This window comes from Panicum virgatum, chromosome 6K (genome assembly GCF_016808335.1).
Source record: "Panicum virgatum strain AP13 chromosome 6K, P.virgatum_v5, whole genome shotgun sequence".
Lineage (NCBI taxonomy): Eukaryota > Viridiplantae > Streptophyta > Magnoliopsida > Poales > Poaceae > Panicum > Panicum virgatum.
In genome coordinates this window covers 7444534-7468932 of record NC_053141.1, presented here as the reverse complement: position 1 = coordinate 7468932, position 24399 = coordinate 7444534, and the positions used below count along the sequence as shown (strand labels likewise).

General features: G+C 44.6%; 1 protein-coding gene across 1 annotated transcript; it reads right to left on the bottom strand.

The window, feature by feature from the left end:
• Positions 1–335: 335 nt before the first annotated feature.
• On the bottom strand, positions 336–979 carry LOC120713885 (transcription initiation factor TFIID subunit 4-like). The gene has a single exon (XM_039999851.1). It carries the CDS (start codon positions 923–925, stop codon positions 455–457), a length of 471 nt encoding a protein of 156 aa, XP_039855785.1. The 5' UTR covers positions 926–979; the 3' UTR covers positions 336–454.
• Between the last annotated feature and the right edge of the window lie 23420 nt (positions 980–24399).

Here is a 24399-nt window from a genome sequence, read left to right as displayed (position 1 = left end):
CGGTAGAATACACCTGCTTAATTAGGTGGCATATTGTCACCATCCTGGTAGATCATATGCTTGCATTGTGGTACAGATTACAGAGCATGCACCTAGTTTATGTCTTGCAAATTGATCGATCATCGAAGTGATCTGAGTATATAGGATATATACTTACTTGTAATGTTAGAGATGAATCCCTATATATAGAATTCGAATCAAGCATGCATGTTGAGTGTCTGTTTAGTGTTCACTTTTCTTTTTTATTCCATTCTCTTCCAGTGAGCATGAGAACTTCAAGTCATAAATCGTATGTGCGCCGTCTTGTTAAACGTCCAATTTCCTCTCGGAATTCTTATTCCAATCTCATATTCCATTTCAGCTTTATACAAAAAAAGAAAATTAAACTTGTGCTAGTAGCCACTAATTATTATATGATCTAGTCCGTCCAATTGGTTGCTTGCCTTGTCGTTAATTAGTGGACCTTTCCACCCTGTCCGCCGGATCCTTCCTTGGGCAAACCTGCCGGCGCCGGTGCTCGTGGTGCTCGCTTCGCCGCCGATGACGTCGGCGCGGCGTGAACCTTCCCGCCGCCGCCTTCCTTGGGCTTGCCGGCGCGCCCCTTGGGAGGCTGCGGAGCGCAGCCTACGGGCCTCGCCGCCCGCAGCCCGGCCGCCGCAGCAGCGTCTTCGTCCACTTGGTGCAGCAGCCCTACACTCGTGGCGGCAGCGATGCCGTCGTCGTCGCCGGCGCCGCATCCTGATGCGTAGTCGTGGTGCGAAGCTGCCGCCGCCGCGATGGGCCTCGGTCCTCTCGCCGCCCGCAGGCGGACGGAAGGCGGAGAAGGTGGGTGGTGCGCCCGGAGCCCAACGCGGGACGAGGACGGCGTCCCGTACCGCAGGAGCTGGAGCGGGAGGGTGCGCGAAGACGACGACGACGCCGCCATGGCTTCAAGATCGGTGGAGCTCTGGGTGGTTCGTTCTGGTCGGGATTGGATGCCCTTGTGTGTCGATGAGTGGATGCATGGATGCATGCAGCTGCCAATGGCGAGCCCCTATTTGTAACGGATGATCGGAGAGGACGACGGAGCGCGAGAGGGACAGCCGGACACGTCGCGTTTGACTTTTAACGGCTGCAAAAGTCACCTGCGCTGCACGTGCGTTCAGACACGGAGAACTCGATCGATGCATGGCACGGATGTACGAGGTCAACTCAAGATTTTCGTTTGTTTTTTTCCCGAACGGGTCATCAGTTCAAGATTCAGGTTGAATTCTGCATGATGCGTGTCTATCACCGGTTCAAAACCACTGGCTGGTGACCTGGTGTTGGAGTGACCGGTTCAGAAACGGCACTTTGACATGCATGATCACTGATGCGCCCGGCCGTCTCCCGCTCGCATCAAAATCCATCTGCCGTACCGTGTGCACGCTGCGTCGTATTGTTGTTGATCTAGTCAGCATATATATACGTGCTCGCTGCGTCCAACGATGGCAAGGATCAGAGTTAATTTGCTGTGGGTTGGGTTGGAGATTAGCGTGGTGGTTTCAACAAAGACTGTCAGGATCAGTTCCAAATTCCAGAGTATAGGAACTCTTTTGCCTGACAGTGTCAAATTGTATGACAATCGGATCGTAAGATCATCCTATAGGGGGTTATTCAGACTTTGGCTATAGTTGAGGGGAGTAATTTAGACTTTCTCCTATTGTTTTTGATAATTTAGTAGAATTTTGTAAACCTGAGTAGTACTCATGCCATTTTCAAACCGCATTTTAATTTGGGGTTATTTTAAAGCTTTTGTTAGAATTGGAATCAACTAAGACCCTACCTATTTTGTAGGATCATACAAAACTCTCGTGTAGGATCGAAAGAATACTAAAATTAGGATACTAAAGATATCATCATGGACCCTGTTAACGCGCGACAGGTCGTGCAGATGTCGCGCGCGACACCCTCCACTGCTTCTCCGTATGGAACTGTCCATAATCCTTTCCACCTCGCGCGTCTTTCTCAGACCTTACTCGCTCACTCTCCCACTCATATATATAGCATGTCCATGAAACTTTTGTAACATGCAATTTGTTCATAAAAAATATTTTATCTTGTTCATATGATCTCCATTTTAAATACTGTTTGCACCGTTGTGTTCTATGTAACAAGACGAACAAAACTAGATCTCACTTGTATATATTTTAAAAATGTTTTGCACTAGTAGCAACTTATATGTAAATTTGAGTTTGATATTATTGAAATAGTTACTACAATATACATATATAAGTTTCCATACATATAAGATAAATGTCACAAAAACTATATATAAATTGCCACAAAAGCATAATCTGTCATAAGCATAAGTTGTCACAAAAATAGAATCTGTCACGTACATAAGTTGTCACAAACACAAAATGTCATACACATACACATAAATAGTGAAAAAATAGTAAGTTGTCATACACATAAATTTATATACAAATTGCTATAAAAATAAAAGTTGTCATCCATTTAAATAAAAGTTGCAAAAAACAAAATCTATCTATTGTACACATGAGTTGCCACACATATAAGATATAAGTTACTACAGACAAATTCTATCAATACACTTATACATATAAGTTGACACAAAATAAAAGTTGTTATGCACATAAGTTGTTACTTCCGTAAGCTGATATACATATAAATTACTATAGAAAGAGAGCAAATCGTCACATAAGTTGCTACCAGTTCACAAAGATCGTCAAAACATATACAAGTAGGGTCTAGTTTTGTTCGTCTCGTCGCGTAGAATACAACGGTGTAATCGGTTCTCCAAACGAAAGTAATATGGAGAAGATAAAATATTTTATGCACAAGCATCGTTCAATAAAAATGCGTGCAAGGAGAGAGGGAGGACGCGAGGCGTGGGCCGCATGCACAGTCTATATTGTGTCACCCCGTGTAGGACCAGGATAACTCACGGCATGCATGGGTGGAAAAGGTCGACGGCCTGCTGGGCTGATGAGTCGCGCGGTAGCGCTGTAGCGCGACTCGTCGTCGGTTAGATTTTTCCTATCATCATGATTGGATCGTTGTATCGCAAGATTCTATGATTTGGATCAGGATCTTGACACCCTAGTCTCAATAAATTAGCAAGCCTAAAGGATGAACTGAGTGAGAGTGGGCCGCAAAGAGGTGCAAAAGGAACGGATGGCCCAACAACAAAGTTTCTCAACGCTTAGTGGGCTGAGGTCGTAAATATTATGCGTGATTGACAGTCAAACTATCACATAAGACTAAATATTTTTTATATTGGTGAAACAATTGTTCTAGCTTCAAAAAATCTATTCCACATTCAAGAAATGTTCCAAAAAAAGAATCTAAACGTGATTTTGTTTTGAAGATCTCATCGCAAGGAACACAATATTGCTGTCGGATTTTGATTTAGATATACGGTTTTGAAAAATATGAGTGTGTGACACCTTGACTGCTGGTCACATGTGTGGCTCCTAATTTCCCGTAATAACCAACTTTACGCACTTATTTTTACTGTATATTCATTCAACCATGATATATAGCACCTCATCTTCTCAAAATATAAAACCCTTTTAGAGAAAAGGGCCGAAGTTCCAGCCTTTGCTTGAAGGCATGCAGTACCAGGGTTCGAGCCCCGGCCAGCTAGCTCTCAGCTCTTGAGCTCAACCACCAAGCTGCAAGCTCAAAATATAAGACTCGAACACAAATTAAGAATCGGACATTTTAAATTTTTTTTACCAATACTTAGTCGTCAAATTAAGTGCTTTCATGAGGAGGACCATTCTAGAGACAAAAACGATGCTTGATTGCATTGAGCTACATACAAGGACAAAAATGATAGGATGCTTACATTATTTTACAGATCAAATAAAGCTTCTTTTGATCACTGACACATGTAGCCTAGCTAGTATATGTAGCAGTTACACCTAGTGTCTAACAAACGTTTTGTTTTGGCCCGACTAATCTAACACCATTTGTTGGACGCTTTGCTTTCTTACAAGGCTACTCTACTTTACGGTACAGTGTTGAAGGTTGAAGAAGATCAGAAGCTAGCGCCGCCATTAGTTGTGCTTCCCACCATTGCCGCCGCTGCCTTCCTAGGGCTTCTTCTTGGCAGGGTCGTCGTGCCCTTTAGGAGGAGGACGAGAGCCTCTCTGAGGAATGTGAGTACTCTACCTTGCTTGTGATGAGTGAATTGTCAACCGTGCGGTGTGATCGTGCGCTTGGTCTTTGGATTGCAGGTACACGGGCATCGAGAGTCGACGGGGAGCTGCCGTGGAGGTGCTGTGGCCGATGGACCGTGCGGTGGACGGCGGTGAAGGGCAGCCGGGACCGCAGCTCGGACCTGGCGGCAGCTGTGGCGTCCACTCCTGGATCGAGGGCGCAAGCGGCGACGGAAGGCGGGTTTCTTGGTTTGCGCCACAAAACCAAGGAGGCGGACGGCGGTTGAAGACGCCAAGTCGTGGAGGCACGGGCGTCGGTCTCGGGACTGACGGAGGCGACGGGCGTCGACGGCGTCTAGGGCCTCGCTGCGGGCGAGGAGGTGACGGGCGTCGGGCGGCGTCTAGGGCCGTCAGAAGGCCGAGGCGGGAACGGCGTCTAGGGCCACGGCGTGGAGGCGGGAATCTCCCCGCGCGTGAGGTTTTGGCGGTTTTCTCAAAACCGGCCACCTACCCGGGTTTCACGGACCCTTCAAAACCGCGGACCAGATCTTCATCAAGATGGCGGCATCGAGGAGAAGACTTCGTTTCGAAGAAAGAACCTCGGCCGTCAGATGAGATCGTGTACAGGGGGTGCTGCAGGCCAACCGGTCTGACCGGTCCCTGGCACCGGTCTGACCGGTCTAACCAACCGGTCTGACCGGTCCAGCATACCGGTTTGACCGGTCCCGCGGGTATAAATACCCCTTCACTTGTGTTAGGTTAATGGCGGCTTTTGTAATCTATTCGTGGACTCCTCTGTTCTCCAGGCCGCCGCCCCTGTGTCTCCCTCCCTCCGTTCTTCTCTTTAGAGTAGAATTAGTCCATGGATTTGTGAGAGTTTGTATTGGATTTGATTGGGAAAGGAGGCCCCATCCTCCTTGTGCCCTCTGGGCTTTTGAATCGATCCAATCTCGTCGTTTTTGTGACCGTTTGTGATGGATTTTGGTTTAGTTTTTGGTGCACACGATTGCGACGATTCCATGAGCTCTTTGTAGTGGTTCCTCTGCTTCTAGCCTCGTGCCAAACCTTCTGGAATCGCTAGCTCTTCAGAATTGGAGTTCTTGATTTTTTTAGAAAACCCCAATCCTTCTTGATCTCCCCACGAATTCTCAAGATTTGTTGATCTTTAGGACGAGATCTCTTAGGGATATGTTCACGGGGTAGGGGCGAAGCTATCCCCCAAGTTTCATCGATTTTCGTGGTCGTTTGGTTGAGATTCATCGTTTGAATCCAAGTTTTCGGGGGTTTTCTGGGTGCCACCGGTCAGACCGGTAGGCAAGACCGGTCAGACCGGTCTGCTAGTTTTTGAACAGCCGCGACCGGTCAGACCGGTCCAGTGCACCGGTCAGACCAGTCCTGGCAGATCAGTTCTGCGGTTTCTCTCGATTCGCTTCCGATTTGCTTCGTGTTTTCACTCGCACATTCGAGGCCTTTTGTGTTGGTTTAGCTTTTCCATAGCTATACCAAACTTTGGCCAGAACGCTTGAGGGCTTGGGTGATTTTCGGGATATAGGCCAACGGTTTGAATTTTGGAAGAAATTTTGATCGGCTCCCATTCACCCCCCCTCTGGTCGCCGGCTTCGGTCCCTCAATTGGTATCAAAGCTCGGTTGAGGTTTTCAGTACCTTAACCGGTTCGAAAACCACTCGGCGACCATGGCGAGTCTTGGTAAGATCCCGGTGTTTTCCGGCGAGGATTATGCCTACTGGAAGGTTCGCATGAGAGCCTTCCTGCAGAGCATGGGAGCCGATGTCTGGGAAATTACCACGAACCAGCTTTACGAGGTACTTGCTGTTCGGACCACACCTCTCCAGGTGACCCAGCACGAGGCTAACACCAAGGCTGTCAATGCCTTGTTCGCTGGCGTTTCTCGTGCGGAGTTCTCACGCGTCCAGGGTTTTCAGGAAGCCCACAAAATTTGGACGTGCCTTGAGAACTACCACGAGGGTACACCTCAGGTGAAGGCCAGACTGTTCGAGACTCACCGGCGTGAGTACGAGAACTTCACACAGGAGCCGGGTGAGAGCATTGACTTGATGTTCAGTCGTTTTCAGTCGATTGTGAAAAAAGTCAATGCGAACAGATCTGCTGGTGCCCTTGAGTACACAGAGCACGAGAAGGCTCTCAAGTTGCTCTACGCACTTGACCGCTTTGTGTGGGATCTCAAGATGAACACGATCATTGAGTCTGCAGGCTATGAGACTCTGACCGTGAATGAGCTTTTCAGCAAGCTCAAGGCCACGAAGGCATCGACGGCGTCTAGGGCCTCGCTGTGGGCGAGGAGGTGACGGGCGTCGGGCGGCGTCTAGGGCCGTCAGAAGGCCGAGGCGGGAACGGCGTCTAGGGTCACGGCGTGGAGGCGGGAATCTTCCCGCGCGTGAGGTTTTGGCGGTTTTCTCAAAACCGGCCACCTACCCGGGTTTCGCGGACCCTTCAAAACCGCGGACCTGATCTTCATCAAGATTGCGGCATCGCGGAGAAGACTTCGTTTCGAAGAAAGAACCTTGGGCGTCAGATGAGATCGTGTACAGGGGGTGCTGCAGGCCAACCGGTCTGACCGATCCCTGGCACCGGTTTGACTGGTCTAACCAACCGGTCTGACCGGTCCAGCATACCGGTCTGACCGGTCCCGTGGGTATAAATACCCCTTCACTTGTGTTAGGTTAATGGCGGCTTTTGTAATCTATTCGTGGACTCCTCTGTTCTCCAGGCCGCCGCCCCTGTGTCTCCCTCCCTCTGTTCTTCTCTTTAGAGTAGAATTAGTCGATGGATCTGTGAGAGTTTTTATTGGATTTGATTGGGAAAGGAGGCCCCATCCTCCATGTGCCCTCTGGGCTTTTGAATCGATCCAATCTCGTTGTTTTTGTGACCGTTTGTGATGGATTTTGGTTTAGTTTTTGGTGCACACGATTGCGACGATTCCATGAGCTCTTTGTAGTGGTTCCTCTGCTTCTAGCCTCGTGCCAAACCTTCTGGAATCGCTAGCTCTTCAGAATTGGAGTTCTTGATTTTTTTGAGAAAACCCCAATCCTTCTTGATCTCCCCTCGAATTCTCAAGATTTGTTGATCTTTAGGACGAGATCTCATAGCCTTGAGCAAAATGGAAGCAAAGATTAATCAAAACGTCGAAAGCTCCAGACTAAGCGGAAGCAAACACAAGGCAATTTACTTGAGCAACACTATCACAAAAGCTTCACTCAACTAAGCATGCAAAGATTCAAATAGAGATTAGTAAAGCTCAAAATCAAGCGGAAGCAAAGTGTAACAAAAGGCCAATCAAGAGACTCATAAAAAAGATTAAAACTAATCACCACAAAAGGGTCCTCTAAGCATGCAAGACAAATAATTTAAAAAAATAGCACGAGCCAATTAAACATGCAATGATCTAGCAAAAATTAGCGGGAACAAAAGCTAATTAATAAAAGCTAAGTAAGCATGCAAAAAAACTAAACATTAGAGATTAACACAAGCTAATGAGAAGGAATTAAATGGCTTAATAAGGAAGAAAAAGAGCAAACCGTGAGTGGGCTGCCTGCCAGAGGCCTGAACTGCTCGCTCGGCCGCCTGTCCACCTGGGCTGTCTCCCGCTGCCCGATGGGCCTAGGGCGAGTGGCTCAAACCCGCCTGGGCCACCTGCTCTTGCTCCTGGGCCGCAAGGCCAATCCCCGCCTGGGCCGCCAGAGCCCGCTCCTGGGCCGCTCGCCCAGCTGAGCCGCGGTGGGCTGCACCCTGCAGTGGGCCTCCCTCTGCTAACGCAAGCACAAACAAACTTGTTAACTGATTTTGTATGATGTGCTAAAAAAAACTGATTTTGTATGACCACTAAAAGAAAACTGTTTTTGTATGAAAAATTATTAAGACCAATATTTTGGACGAACTACGGGTCTATTTGGCATGACTATTTTAGCTTTAGCTTCACTTGTTTCTCACAAATTGGAACAATATAGGTCAAGCTGTTTTATAAATCCGTGCTAAAATGAACTAAAAGTCAGGCAAAACTATTTTTTTTTTGGCTTCACTGGTTTTGGCTTCACCAATGAAGCTGTTTAGGTGAAACCGTACCAAATGGTCCCTACAACAACAATAGCGTAGCCTTTTGTCCCAAGCAAGTTGGAAAAATTGTCCCAGTGTTAATTAGAAAATTATAATTTATGAGGGAAGGTATTTAATATTAGAATAAATAAACAAATCTATGTGATCCTAAAGAAGCAGATTAAAGACGAGACCCCACAAATATTAATTAAAATTTAATTTTACTAGTCACTCGATGATCGGCCGCAGCACGGATGCCAACGGGGCTGGTTCGGGTCCGATATTTGCGGATTTCAGATATAACGGGTTCAGATTTGAAGTGCATCTAGGTCGATAGGTGATAATGGTAAGTTTCGGTGATTAATGACTATCTTTATGTGACTAACGTGTGTTTTGACGGAAAAATCAATGATTGAGTCTCATATGAAATGTGAAAGGAGACCCCTCAATTCGAAACAATCATGCGCGCCAAGAACTAAATTTCAAAGATTAAGGACCTTTCTAGTCTTAAGTGTCACAAGGAGATGAAGGACACTTGATTTAGTTAGGGTTTATAGTTTTTAGTTCTTGACCGTACTATTAAGAGAGATTCTTCAGTTAGTAACTTGACTAAAGATTGAGTTGGTCTTAGAAATCTTGCACACTCGCTCAAAAACAGCTCAAATAGTAAAAAAAGTCAACAAAATACTTGGAAGAAGAAACAATCGAAGTTACGTTCAACTCCAAGTCAATTCAGCTGAAAACAAAGAAAAACATTAGCACCGATTTAACCGATGCCTTAGCATCGGTGCATCCGACGCTTGGTGGAAGAACTGACGCCCTGTCGGTCTATCTCTTTTGGATGCAAGCAGAGATCAAGTCAACATACTCTATAGCACCGGTTGAACTGATGGTCCCAAACAAAGCACCGGTGTAATAGATGTACTTTGTTCCAGAGAGTATGTTTGGTGGACCTCAAATCGTCTTCAGCGCCGGTTGAACCGACGCTTCAGAAACAATCATCGGTGCATTGTATGTACTATATTCTAGAGAGCTTGTTTGAATGGACGTAAGAACTTCTTCAGCACCGGTTGAACCAACGCCCCTTCGGAGCTTGCACCGGTGCAAATGACGCAAGCCTGGATACTGTGTCAGAACCCCCAATGGCTACTATTTGGACACAGAGAGACCGGTTGAACCGACGCCATCAACTTTAGCCCCATCGGTTCTTCCGATGGTCACGATTTTTTTGCAGTGGTCTTCCAACGGCTATGTGACTCTCTCCACTCTATATAAGGGCACCCCTGGCTCATTTAAGCTGCCTTTGATGCATTGAATACCTGAGACCACCCTTGAAAAGTTAAGTGAGCGCTTTGAGCAATGAGATGAAGATCTAGAGCATTAATTGTGTTCCAACCTTGAAGAAATCAACCTTTGCAAGTGTAGCAAGTGTGCTTCAGCTAGGACCAACTGAGTGTAGGTCAAGTGAACGCTTAGGAGCTTGTTACTCTTGGTATTTGACGGCACCTAGACGGTTTTGGTGATCGGGAGGTTCTTGGTGAGCTCTTGGAGTTTGTGGGAGCCCCAAGACAAGAAGCTTGTACACGGTGTGAAGCTCGCCATTTCGGAGATGGAGAATGAGCATTCTTAATGATCACTTGCTCCTTGGTGAAGCAAGGGAGCAATACCCTTGTGTGTGTGCTCCAACATGGATTAGGGGGGAGCGTCAACTCCTCGATACCACGGGAAAAAATCCGGTTGTCTCGTGTCCTTCGCATTTACATTCAAGCAATTAATTTCTCTTTTTATGATCTTGCTCTTCTTTGCTTGTTTGTTTGACTAGGACAATAGCATGATAGTTTGATCTCTTGTCTAGAACTTTTACATGCTAGTGTGATTCCCCCTAGGCAAGATGAACATGTTAATGTGTTTTTCTTCTTAAGAATCTCTTGCTAGTGTGCTGTAGTCAACAGGGTTCAAATTTGTAGATTGGACAATACTAGTCTAGGTTAAGGACTCGGTAGAAATTTAAAAAAGTCCCAATTCAGCCCCCTCTTCTTGGACCTCGATCCTTTCAATTGGTATCAGAGCTTAGGCTCTCTTTAATAGGCTTAGACTCCTAGAGATGGCCCCGGGGAGTAGTGGACCACTCAAGCTAATGGGAGAAATTATAGCTATTGGAAAGCTTGCATGGCGGGTTACCTTGAGGCTCTTCATACCATCTGTTAGGAGGTCACTGAAAAACCCATTGTTGGTGTTTGGAATGAAGACCAAATCAAATATCATGCTAGAGTCAAGAATGCTTTGTTTGATACTCTTAACGAGGAGATATTTGCTCGTGCGCATAGCAAGAAAATTGCTCACAAAATTTAGAAAGAGCTTGAGACCATTCATGTTGGGTCTACAAAGTTTCGTGAGGAGAAGTATTAAGTACTTAAGGAAAAATTTAATGATTTCAAAATGTTCCTAAATGAGCTAGTTGAACAAATATATGCTAGATTGAATGTGATTGTTGAGGACATTAACGCTCTTAAAATTTCTCCTTTGTCTAATAGTGACATCATCCGGAAGATCCTTCACTTACTCCACAAGCCCAAGTACAACATTATCACATCATTACTCTATAAGAAAGATCTCTCAATACTTGAAGTGGGTGAAGTGGTTGGAAGAATTCGATCTCATGAGATGTTCCTCTTGGGAGAAGTTGATTCTCCACAAGCCAAGAAGGATCTTGCACTCAAAGCTAAGAGTGATCACAAGTCCAAGAAGAAGAATAAGTGCAAGGCTCCCTCACCAAGCTCAAGTGGTGATGAGGCTAGTGAAAATTCAAGTGATGAGGATGGTGATGTTGAGCTTGCACTTCTCATGAGGAAGACCTCTAAGATGATGTCAAGATTAAACAAGAAACGGTACAACTATGATCCAAAGAAGAACAAATTCCGTACCCGAAGAAGTAATGACAATGCCAAGAAAATATGCTACAATTGTGGCAAATATGGGCATCTCTCCTATGATTGTCCGGAACCCTCAAAGCTCAACAAGAAGCAAGATGATGATGACAATCAAAACAAGCACTCAAAGAAAAATCATGAGAAGAAGGACTTCAAGAAGAAGAGGTCTTTCAAGAGAAAGGAAGACATCAAGGCTTTTCTTGGTGAGTGGATCACCGATGGGGAATCCTCTAGTGATAATTCAAGTAATGATGAATCCAAGAAGAAAATAGAGAGAATTGCCATGTATGATAATGGTGATGATGAGCCATCTCTACCTCCACCACCCATGTGTCTCATGGCAAGAGGTAACTCTAAGGTGACCGATGATGACAACTCCTCTGGTGATGAAAGTGAACATGGTTTATCTCCTAATGAAGTGCAAATCATCCTAGATGAGTACCAACAAGTGATCAAGAAGTACAAATCTAAATACAAAGTTTTTGAAAATGAATATGCTAAGCTTAAGACCTCAAATAATGAGTTACTTATTAGACACAATGAGGTAGTAGAAACTCATGATACATGTATTGTTTCTAGCAAACAACTTAGAGAGGAACATGACTAATCAATGAATAGAATGTTAAACATGAGGAAGTAGTTCTGTTTAATAAGTTACTTATTTCATGCAACAAAAAACTTAAACTTGATTATGCCAACTTAAATATGAAGTATCAAGAACTTGACCTTGCCTTTGATGCTTTGGATGAAGAAGTAAAAGAAACTCAAAAGTAAGTCATCAAAGTCAATGTATCTACTTCTTGTGATGATCTTGTAGAGTTGTCTTACCCTACTACTTGTCATCATACTTCTCCTTCTTGTTCAAAGACTAACCATGATAGGAAGAAACAATTTGAGAAGGAACTTGAAAGCATGACCAAATACATGTTCAATGTGACAAGGGGATAATACTTGCACAAGGAGATTCTCTTCCATAATGCAAGGCACTTTGGGACAAATGGACTTGGATCATTTCCCAAGCCTCCGGAAAATTATCCCAAGTCACCGGAGCTAAAGGCATACTTCAACAAGGAAGTTGGCTCATTTTGCCAATATTGTCACATCACCGGACATCATACAAGGGAGTGTCCAATTCCTATTCGCCCACCTCTTACCTTGCCTCCTAATTACAAGTCTCAATTCAATGAACATCATTTCTTGTTAAGCAAGCTTAAAATGGCAAGGTTAAGGCAAAATTCATTGGCACTCAAATGAAGGGAAAGCTACCACGCCAACTATGGGTTCCTAAAACTTTAGTAACTCATGTCAAAGGACCCAAACTTGTTTGGGTTCCCAAACCTAAAAAATGATTTATTTGTGTGTAGGTGAACTACAAAGCCGGTGGAAAGCATTGGGTGCTTGATAGCGGATGTACACAACATATGACCGGCTATGTAAAGATGTTCACATCACTAGATGAAGATGTGGGCGATCATGAACATGTCACCTTTGGTGATAACTCAAAAGGAAAAGTGATAAGTTTGGATAATGTAGCAATAACTAAGGATCTCTGTATCTCCAATGTGTTGCTTGTTGAGTCGGTTAGTTTCAATTTATTATCTATTGCTCAACTTTGTGATTTAGGACTAATATGCACCTTTAGTGATAGTGAGGTTGTAATGACAAGCAAGGAGGACAAGAGCTTAATATTCAAAGGATTTAGACATGGCAACATTTATTTTGTTGATTTCTCATCTAATGATGCAAGCTTGGCGACATGTCTCTTCTCCAAAAACTCCATGGGTTGGCTTTGGCATTGCCGTATTGCTCATATTAACATGAGCCAACTCAAGAAGACCTTCAAACGAGGTATGGTGGTTGGTGTCAAAGATGTTACATTTGACAAAAACAAATTGTGTAGTGCTTGTCAAGCCGGGAAGCAATTTGCATTATCACATTCCATAAAGACTTATTTGTCAACATTAAAAAGTTTGGAGCTACTACACTTGGATCTCTTTGGGCTACAAAAGTCTTGGCGGTAATCTCTATTGTCTTGTAATTGTTGATGATTACTATAGATATACTTGGACTTTCTTTTTAGAGGACAAGAGCAAGACCATGAGAATCTTCAAGACTTTTGTCAAGCAAGCTCAAAATGAATTTGAGTCAAGTGTTGTGAAGGTCCAAAATGACAATGGCACAGAGTTTAGAAATACTCAAGTTGAAGAGTTTTGCAATGAAATTGGTATCAAGGATGAATTCTCATCATCTTACACACCTCAACAAAATGGAGTGGTGGAAAGGAAGAATATGACCTTGATCACTCTTGCAAGAGTAATATTGGATGATTATGACATCTCAGAAAGATTTTGGGCGGAAGCCATCAACACCGCATGTCATACATCCAACTGGGTCTATCTCCACCGCTTCTTGAAGAAGACGCCCTATGAACTTCTCATTGGGAGGAAGCCCAACATATCATACTTTCAGGTCTTCAGTTGCAAATGCTACATCTACAAAAAAGAAGTACCTAGGCAAGTTTGAAAGTAGATGTGATGTTGGTTTTCTTTTTAGTTATTCATCAAACTCCAAAACATATCGAGTATTCAATAATGCCACACGCATGATTGAAGAAACTTATGATGTGGAGTTTGATGAGACTAATGGCTCCGAAGGGGAAGAGTTTTCTTGTGATGATGTAGGTGATGAACCACTAAGGGAAGTCATGAAGAACATAGCCTTTGGACAAGTCAAGACAAAGGAGGAAGTTGAGGAGATACAAACTTCATCTATTCAAGTTGAAGCCACTTCCAAGGATGACACCAAGAATGAAGAAAAAAAATCCATCACACCACTATTATGAGTCATCCGATGAAGAAGATGGTGCCTCACATCCTCATGATGACACCTAAGATGAACAAGTGGTTAAAGAACAACTTCCATTTGATGATACCCACATCACAAATGAACAAGCCCAAGCTCAAACCCAAGATGTCGAACCACTAGAAGATTCATCGTCTCAATCACAAGAGAGACTCAGAAGAACTTCATGGAATCATCCCATTGACTTGGCTATGGGTGACCCCTCCGGTGGAGTAAGAACTCGTAAATGTCAATATGCCTCTTTTTTTTGAACATTACTCATTTGTTTCTTGCTTGGAACCCACAAATATAGATGAGGCTCTTAAAGACCTAGATTGGGTGATGACCATGCAAGAAGAGCTCAATAACTTCACCCGCAATGAAGTTTGGATTCTTGAAGAACGTCCTCAAGACAAGAACATCATTGGCACAAAGTGGGTCTTCCGCAACAAACAAGATGATCATGGTGTGGTGGTTCGCAATAAGGCAAGACTTGTGGCAAAGGGCTTTGCACAAGTTGAATGGTCGAATTTTGGTGAAATATTTGCCCCCATTGCAAGACTTGAAGCCATTCATATTCTTTTAGCATACGCTTCACATCATGACATGAAACTCTTTTAAATAGATGTGAAGAGTGCGTTCTTAAATGGCTTTATTAATGAGTTAGTGTTTGTTGAACAATCTCCCGGGTTTGAGGACCTTAGATATTCTAATCATGTTTATAGGCTGCACAAGACGCTCTACGGGCTCAAGCAAGCGCCAAGAGTTTGGTATGAACGCCTTCGTGACTTTCTTCTCAACAAGGGCTTCTGTAAGGATCACCGGGGTGTCCGACCCTAGAGGGGAGGGGCTGAATAGGGTCGCTAATCGCTTTCTATCCTAGGGCTCAATCTATTTGCATTAGATAAACCTAACACGTCCTACAAATGCTAGTTATGACTAAGGTTTATCTATGCTACTCTCTACTTACCCCTAAAAGACTTGCAACCTATAGCCGTTGGAGAAAAACTGCTAGAAAAATACTTAACGCCGGTTAATCCGACGCACCTCCAATAGCCATCGTCAGTTCAACCGGTGATACTAAACTGCCCGCCTCAAAAACTAGCCGTTACGTGTACGGGCAATCAACCGATGCTGCGTCGGTTTAACCGGTGAGTGTAGTTGTCCTGTGAACTCTGAAAAACAAACTCTCTGGACAATTGCACCGACTTTCACCAAGACCCTATCGTCGGTTCATCTGGTGTATAGACCTTGCCTCAGTTTCTGGGTCCATTGCACCGACGTATTCAACTTTCCTAACGTCGGTTCAACCGGTGAAACCAGAATTCCTGGTGTGCTCCAAGTCAATGCACCGACATATGTAATTTTCTCAGCGTCGGTTCAACCGGTGATACTAAAGTATCTCTGTCTTGATTTCTTTGACTTGGATTTCTTCACGGTCTCTTCAATTCTTGTCCTTTGGACTGAAGAGGTTTCGGTCCTAGCTATGCCTATCTTCTATTTGTCATCACTTGAACCTAAAAGCCTGAGAATGGTCATCTTAACAATCATATTAGTCCAAGTGTTGTGTTGTCTATATCAGTCACCAAAACATTATATTGAAATATGGCATAAGAGGCCATTTTTGCTACAATCTCCCTCTTTTTGGTGATTGATGACAACACAACCAAAACAAGCAAGATGAATTGCAAGAATATGAAATTGATACCAATTTGAAAAGTTAGAAACTACTTAGCTTGCTCGGATGACATTTCAATGATCATTTAAAAAGCCACCGGCATTTGATTAACCCATAGGACGAAATGCTTCCGGCTTGATAGCAATTGTGAAACAATGGCTTGTGGCCAATGTAAGACAATTGTGTGGTTTGAACCATATGAGCAATGAAAATTTTGTACCTTAGTCCATGGGATCATCAAATTGCACTTCTCCCCCACATTGACTAAGTACCTCCCCCTATCACCATGCATCCTTTTGCATTGTATTTTCCATTCCTCTCCCTTACTAATGGCATCATTTACTCAAACTATTTGCTTGCTTTTAGGGTACATTTCTATCCCTTTGTCATCAAACACATAAAAGCTTCATAACCACTAGCAACAAGGAGTATTAGTAGCAAAAGAAATTTACTAGTGATAGAGTGTTATACCAACTAACTTTGGCATATCTCCCTTTGTTTGAACAAGCTTCCCCTTTTTCAATGCTTGTGGCACCTCCTATCTTGACACCAATTGTGATGCCAATTGTGACTTGTAGGGGTAGTGTTCAAAAGAAATTGAACTCATGGAGATAGCTCTAGGTGACTACAACAAATAGCACTTGTAAAGCATATTAGTCACACAAACATGAGTTATAGAGTTAGCTCCCCCTAAATATGTGCATTAGTGTTTGAATCACTTTAAGCAAATGTATGCACTTGTAATTCACATAATGGGGATTTAACTTTATAACTTGCTAATCATGGCACCATAAGCAAGCAATTGATATCAAAAGTATTTTTACCACGAATATGATAGATATCAAATTGCAAGATATGTTATGGACGACAAATGCCATGTGAGAACAAAAATTAAGCTCATGTAGGTTGCAACAAGATATGATAAAGCATAGACAACCTACCATATGAAATTTTTAGGAAAGCATATCAAAAGAAAGATACCAATAAAAAAGATAAGATCATGCAATCCTAGATAGGCATTGAGCTACAATGATGCATGAAGGATAAATGAATTGAGATCATCCTTTTACCTTGCTCATTACCTCATATGTAGGGGAGGGGAATTTAGGTCACTAATCTTTAATCCATAACTTGGCTTTACTTCATCTTTGCATGATGCATCCCTACTCATGCATCCCAAACCTTGTCAAGCCTCCAAATTCCCCGTCGCACTTGTTTGGTGCCTAAGTCTTAGGGACCCAAACCTTTTGATAGCCATCCATGGTATGAATAATATCCTTGGGCACCCAAATAGGCCGGTTCCATCCATATGTTCTCCACCCCATGACATGAGCCACCACCTTGCCATTCTTCTTCTTTTCAAGTATGTAGTGGTTGCTCTTTTGTTTGTTCTTGTGGGTGGGCTTGGTGTACATGTATGAAGCCTTCAAGTATGGAGATGTGTTTTTCTTGATCTCCTTAGTCTTCTTGTGTCCCTTCTTGATCTTGTTCAAGTTCTTGGGCTTGCCATTTTCTTTGCACTTTGCTTTGCCCTCTTTCTCCTTGCATTGGTAGGACTTGTGGCCTTCTTTGCAACACTTGAAGCAAGTCACGGTTTCTCCCTTCTCAAGCTTCTTCACGCCCGTGGAGGTGTTATCTTGAGAAGGTTGGACTTGCTCTTGAGTGTACTTTCCTTTGAGCCGCCTCCAGTCCGCCATTAGCCTTTCTACCTCTTATTTAAGCTCATCATTTTCCTTAGCAATGAGATCATCACATGTTTCTACAATCACATTCTTATTGCAAGGGGTTAGATCTCAAGAGGTAGACGCATCTACCTTGACAATGTGGATAGCACAAGGAATATTGCAAGGAAATGATTTATCTGATGATGATTCACTTTTAGATTCAAGACTTTCATATTTTATTTTAAGTTCTTTATGCTCATTGTCCAACAAATTGAATTTGTTTAGCAAGTTCTCATATCTTGAGACAAATAAAGCATGAAGTTTTTCTTTAGTCTTGAGAGCTTTGATTTCTTCATTTTGTTTAGTGAGATATTCTTGTTGATTATGGAGGAGTGCCATCATCTCACTAATTTCATCGGTTTCAACATCGGATTCATCATTTGAGGAGGAGTCATCACTTACATCGTTATTACCTAGTGCCATAAGACACATGGGTGGTGGTGATAATCTCTGAGGGCGATGGGTGGTGGAGCTCTTGGAATTTTTCTTGTGACTTGAGCTTTCACCATTTTTCTTGGGCTTGTAGATGGTGAAGAGAGCTTGAGATCTTGATTTGTTCTTTTTCTTCGCCATCTTCTTCATCCCAACCTCACTCCCTCTAATGAGTGTTTTGTACCCAAGCTCATAGAGCTCATGTACATGCTCAGCAATCTTGCGGTGATAGTATAGCACGGCCCTTGGATATTCTTCATTGCTTGAATTTGATTCATCATCACTATGTTCCTCATCCTCTTCTTCTTGTTCACTTGAGCTCGATGAGTCTTGTCGCCTTGGTTGGTGCTTGCATGAGTGCTTGGCGGCGAGACTTTTTTTGCTTGAAGGAGAGGTGGACTCTTGCTCTTTCTTCTTTGTCATCCCCATACTATATTCATGGGTAATGATTTGATTGATGACTAGGTTGGGTGTAAGCTTGACCAAGTCTTCCTTTTGCAAGAGTGTATTGATGATGTCGTAGTCGGGCTTGCGAAGGCTTCGGAGAATCTTGCGGTTGATTTCCTCATCTTTAACTTGATTGAGACCTAAGGCATTAATTTCATTGACAAGAGTGTTTAATCGTGAGTACATATCATGAGCATTTTCATTGGGAAGTTGCTTAAAGCTACTGCCACCGTAGGTGCGGCCCTTCGGGCCTAACTACGCCTATCTTCTCTTTGTTATCATTTGAACCTAAAAGCCTGAGAATGGTCATCTTAACAATCATATTAGTCCAAGTGTTGTGTTGTCTATATCAATCACCAAAATATTATATTGAAATATGATATGAGAGGCCATTTTCGCTACAGCTTCAAGATCGGGAGGGTAGATACAACTCTATTCACAAAAGTCATCAATGAAGAGCTATTCGTATGTCAAATCTATATTGATGATATCATTTTTGGTTCAACTAACCCCACTCTTTGCAAAAAATTTGGAGAAATGATGGCTACGGAATTCGAGATGTCCATGATCGGTGAGCTCAATTTCTTCTTTGGTTTTCAAATCAAGCAATTGAAGGAAGGGACTTTTATCCATCAAGAAAAGTATACAAATCATAGAATCTTTGATGAGAAACTTTGATGTTGGGCCATCCGTTTCTTTTGCACCTCTTTGCGGCCCACTCTCACTCAGTTCATCCTTTAGGCTTGCTAATTTATTGAGACTAGGGTGTCAAGATCCTGATCCAAATCATAGAATCTTGCGATACAACGATCGAATCATGATGATAGGAAAAATCTAACCGACGACGAGTCACGCTACAGCGCTACCGCGCGACGCGCGACTCATCAGCCCAGCAGGCCGCCGACCTTTTCCACCCATGCATGCTGTGAGTTATCCTGGTCCTACACGGGGTGACACAATATAGACTGTGCATGCGGCCCACGCCTCGCGTCCTCCCTCTCTCCTTGCATGCATTTTTATTGAACGATGCTTGTGCATAAAATATTTTATCTTCTCCATATTACTTTCGTTTTGAGAACCGATTACACCGTTGTATTCTACGCGACGAGACGAACAAAACTAGACCCTACTTGTATATGTTTTGACGATCTTTGTGAACTGGTAGCAACTTATGTGATGATTTGCTCTCTTTCTATAGCAATTTATATGTATATCAGCTTACGGTAGTAACAACTTATGTGCATAACAACTTTTATTTTGTGTCAACTTATATGTATAAGTGTATTGATAGAATTTGTCTGTAGTAACTTATATCTTATATGTGTGGCAACTCATGTGTACAATAGATAGATTTTGTTTTTTGCAACTTTTATTTAAATGGATGACAACTTTTATTTTTATAGCAATTTGTATATAAATTTATGTGTATGACAACTTACTGTTTTTTTCACTATTTATGTGTATGTGTATGACATTTTGTGTTTGTGACAACTTATGTACGTGACAGATTCTATTTTTGTGACAACTTATGCTTATGACAGATTATGCTTTTATGGCAATTTATATATAGTTTTTGTGACATTTATCTTATATGTATGGAAACTTATATATGTATATTGTAGTAACTATTTCAATAATATCAAACTCAAATTTACATATAAGTTGCTACTAGTGCAAAACATTTTTAAAATATATACAAGTGAGATCTAGTTTTGTTCGTCTTGTTACATAGAACACAACGGTGCAAACAGTATTTAAAATGGAGATCATATGAACAAGATAAAATATTTTTTATGAACAAATTGCATGTTACAAAAGTTTCATGGACATGCTATATATATGAGTGGGAGAGTGAGCGAGTAAGGTCTGAGAAAGACGCGCGAGGTGGAAAGGATTATGGACAGTTCCGTACGGAGAAGCAGTGGAGGGTGTCGCGCGCGACATCTGCACGACCTGTCGCGCGTTAACAGGGTCCATGATGATATCTTTAGTATCCTAATTTTAGTATTCTTTCGATCCTACACGAGAGTTTTGTATGATCCTACAAAATAGGTAGGGTCTTAGTTGATTCCAATTCTAACAAAAGCTTTAAAATAACCCCAAATTAAAATGCGGTTTGAAAATGGCATGAGTACTACTCAGGTTTACAAAATTCTACTAAATTATCAAAAACAATAGGAGAAAGTCTAAATTACTCCCCTCAACTATAGCCAAAGTCTGAATAACCCCCTAAACTATAACTTAGTTCAATTTACTCCCTAAACTATACCATTTAGTTTATTTTATCCCGTAATACAATTTATCTTTTTTGTTTAGAGGGTTATCCAGACTTTGGCTATAGCTGAGGGGAGTAATTTAGACTTTTTCCAAAACAATATTATAGGCATCCATTATTGCAACATATTAACAACTTTATACAAAAATATATTTTGCAAAAACCCAATATAGGATGATCTTACGATCCGATTGTCATACAATTTGACACTGTCAGGCAAAAGAGTTCCTATACTCTGGAATTTGGAACTGATCCTGACAGTCTTTGTTGAAACCACCACGCTAATCTCCAACGAACCCAACCCACAGCAAATTAACTCTGATCCTTGCCATCGTTGGACGCAGCGAGCACGTATATATATGCTGACTAGATCAACAACAATACGACGCAGCGTGCACACGGTACGGCAAATGGATTTTGATGCGAGCGGGAGACGGCCGGGCGCATCAGTGATCATGCATGTCAAAGTGCCGTTTCTGAACCGGTCACTCCAACACCAGGTCACCAGCCAGTGTTTTTGAACCGGTGATAGACACGCATCATGCAGAATTCAACCTGAATCTTGAACTGATGACCCGTTCGGGAAAAAAACAAACGAAAATCTTGAGTTGACCTCGTACATCCGTGCCATGCATCGATCGAGTTCTCCGTGTCTGAACGCACGTGCAGCGCAGGTGACTTTTGCAGCCGTTAAAAGTCAAACGCGACGTGTCCGGCTGTCCCTCTCGCGCTCCGTCGTCCTCTCCGATCATCCGTTACAAATAGGGGCTCGCCATTGGCAGCTAGCTGCATGCATCCATCCACTCATCGACACAGAAGGGCATCCAGTCCCGACCAGAACGAACCACCCAGAGCTCGACCGATCTTGAAGCCATGGCGGCGGCGTCGTCGTCTTCGCTCACCCTCCCGCTCCAGCTCCTGCGGTACGGGACGCCATCCTCGTCCCGCGTGGGACTCCGGGCGCACCACCCACCTTCTCCGCCTTCCGTCCGCCTGCGGGCGGCGAGAGGCCCGAGGCCCATCGCGGCGGCAGCAGCTTCGCACCACGACTACGCATCAGGATGCGGCGCCGGCGACGACGACGGCATCGCTGCCGCCACGAGTGTAGCGCTGCTGCACCAAGTGGACGAAGACGCTGCTGCGGCGGCCGGGCTGCGGGCGGCGAGGCCCGTAGGCTGCGCTCCGCAGCCTCCCAAGGGGCGCGCCGGCAAGCCCAAGGAAGGCGGCGGCGGGAAGGTTCACGCCGCGCCGACGTCATCGGCGGCGAAGCGAGCACCACGAGCGCCGGCGCCGGCGCCGGCAGGTTTGCCCAAGGAAGGATCCGGCGGACAGGGTGGAAAGGTCCACTAATTAACGACAAGGCAAGCAATCAATTGAACGGACTAGATCATATAATAATTAGTGGCTAATAGCACAAGTTTAATTTTCTTTTTTTGTATAAAGCTGAAATGGAATATGAGATTGGAATAAGAATTCCGAGAGGAAATTGGACGTTTAACAAGACGGCGCACATACGATTTATGACTTGAAGTTCTCATGCTCACTGGAAGAGAATGGAATAAAAAAGAAAAGTGAACACTAAACAGACACTCAACATGCATGCTTGATTCGAATGCTATAGGGATTCATCTCTAACATTACAAGTAAGTATATATCCTATATGCTCAGATCACTTCGATGATCGATCAATTTGCAAGACATAAACTAGGTGCATGCTCTGTAATCTGTACCACAATGCAAGCATATGATCTACCAGGATGGTGACAATATGCCACCTAATTAAGCAGGTGTATTCTACCGCCTCGAACGTCTTAGTTGCTCAAGCTGAAGTTGCATATGTGGATATATCATTGAAGGGGCTGTCAGGCTGAAGCCTTACCGCTTCTTCCTCCCCCGACGCTCGCGTCTCCCCCGCGTGGGCGACTCGAGCAGCGCGGAACCTCCAGCCGCCGCCCCCGACGTCCCCTCTCGCCGGGCCGCCGCCGAAGCGAGCCACCGGAAGCCCGTGCTGCTCGCGATGAGGACGGCGGCGGGGTCTCTTCATCGTCCTTCAGTGGTTCCGGGCGGACGCGGCCGCCTGAGCCGTTTGAGGGGGCTCACTAGTGCAGGCCCCCCGCAACGGCAGAGCCCGGATCCGGTGGCTGCATGGCTGGGTGGGTGCGAGATGAGGCGGCGGAGACGTCCCGGCCGGCTCGCTGGAGTGGGCGGCGCCCCGCGACGACGAGGCCCGCGGGCCACGGATCCGGCACTGCAACGGCCGGATCCGGTGGTTGCACGGCCGCGCGCAGGGGCTTGGCCGGGTGCGTGCAGGCTAGAGGCCCTGGCTTCGGTGCGAGTTGCAGCGGTGGCACCGGTGGCCGCGAGGCGGCAGACGGCGGCACACGCCTTGTGGGCTGCTGGCGGTAATGTCGGCACACACGGCGGCGGGTGCCTGAGCCGGAGTTGATGGTCTTCGACAGACTCGACGTACGGCGGTGTTACGCGTGCGGCGGAGCCATGCCCAGCTCTATAGGTTGTCTGATCGGAGAGGGTGACGGCCGACGCAGCTATGCGGCTGCTGCGTGCAGCCGGCGCGTCGAAGCCCTTCTGAAGAGCTCCTACAGAGTGGCGGGACAACTGCGACGGCGGTGCTGGTTGGGTGGAGGCCCAGCTTTTTGGCCGACAACCGGCTAGAGGACTTCTTGGGCGAAAGCCATGGCAATGGTGACATGGATTGGCGCCACCTTCCCTGTTGAGGGCATCGTATTCCCCTCTAGATCTTTCATCCAAGGGTGAAAACCCTGTGACGGTGGCGCCATTGGCATCGCTCCCTTCCTGAAGGTGTCGCATTTGGATTTCTGTCGTGGCTTCGAAGTCTCCTTTGGCGGTTGCGCTTTGCTTCTCGGCGCCTGGTTGACGCGTGGTGGCGGGTCTTGCAACCTGAAGTCGGAGCTGCTGCATCGGGATGTGGCTTGACAACGATGACACGCGGCGAGACTCCTGTCCATGGAAGGCTGGGGCTCCACTAGTGGTTGCAACAGCTGGGGGCAAGGCGTGGGCCTGTGTTTGGAAGTCAGAGCTGCTCTTCATGGGGTGCTTGAGCTTGACAACGATGATCGGTCACGGGCTTTTGCTTTGGAGCAGTTGGTGGATGATCCGTAGGTGGCCTGCTTTGGGAAGTCGGAGCTGCTAGTATCATTGCTTTCATGCTCGGCAACGATGACTCATGGCAGTGTGTTGTGTTGTGCCCAGCAGTGTCGCGTGGGTTGGTTAGCCTCTGGGGTGCTGTTTGGCATCCGGTCGGCTAACTTTCTTGTATATATTAATTTCTTTCATCTTAATTGAGCGGCAGAGCTCCTATCTTTGTTTCAAAAAATATATATCATTGAAATGTGAGCCAATTTGGATCCGTTTGGACCTCGTAGGTTTTTCTAGCACGAAGTGTAGAAGTCATTGCTTAAGGGGCTGTTTGGTTGGGAGCCCTCCCACGCCATGCCACAGGTGTGGCCGCCACGCAAATTTTGAGCACTGTTTGGTTGACGAGACAAGTTAGTCTGCCACAGTTTTTGCAGAGTTAAAACTCGCCACACTCTGTGGCGGTCGATTTGCTCACCACAAGCTGTGGCGCCGCCGCATATACGGTGGCAAATGATAGCTACCAACTAAACAGCCCCTAAATATAATTATGTTTATCAATTATATATAATGTTGTACTCTCCATTGTCAATCTTGTAGTCTCCATTGTCAATACTAAATGATGAAAATGGATGTGGATATGGACTAGTTGTTTGCACTGAACACAAAGCTTAGACTAGTATTTAAAATAGACGATTAATTCCTTAATTCCAAACAATGAATACAATTCCAAGATCTT

Bases quoted from the DNA above. Each gene is read 5' to 3' on its own strand.
- LOC120713885 (XM_039999851.1), bottom strand. From the start codon at position 925: ATGGCGGCGTCGTCGTCGTCTTCGCGCACCCTCCCGCTCCAGCTCCTG.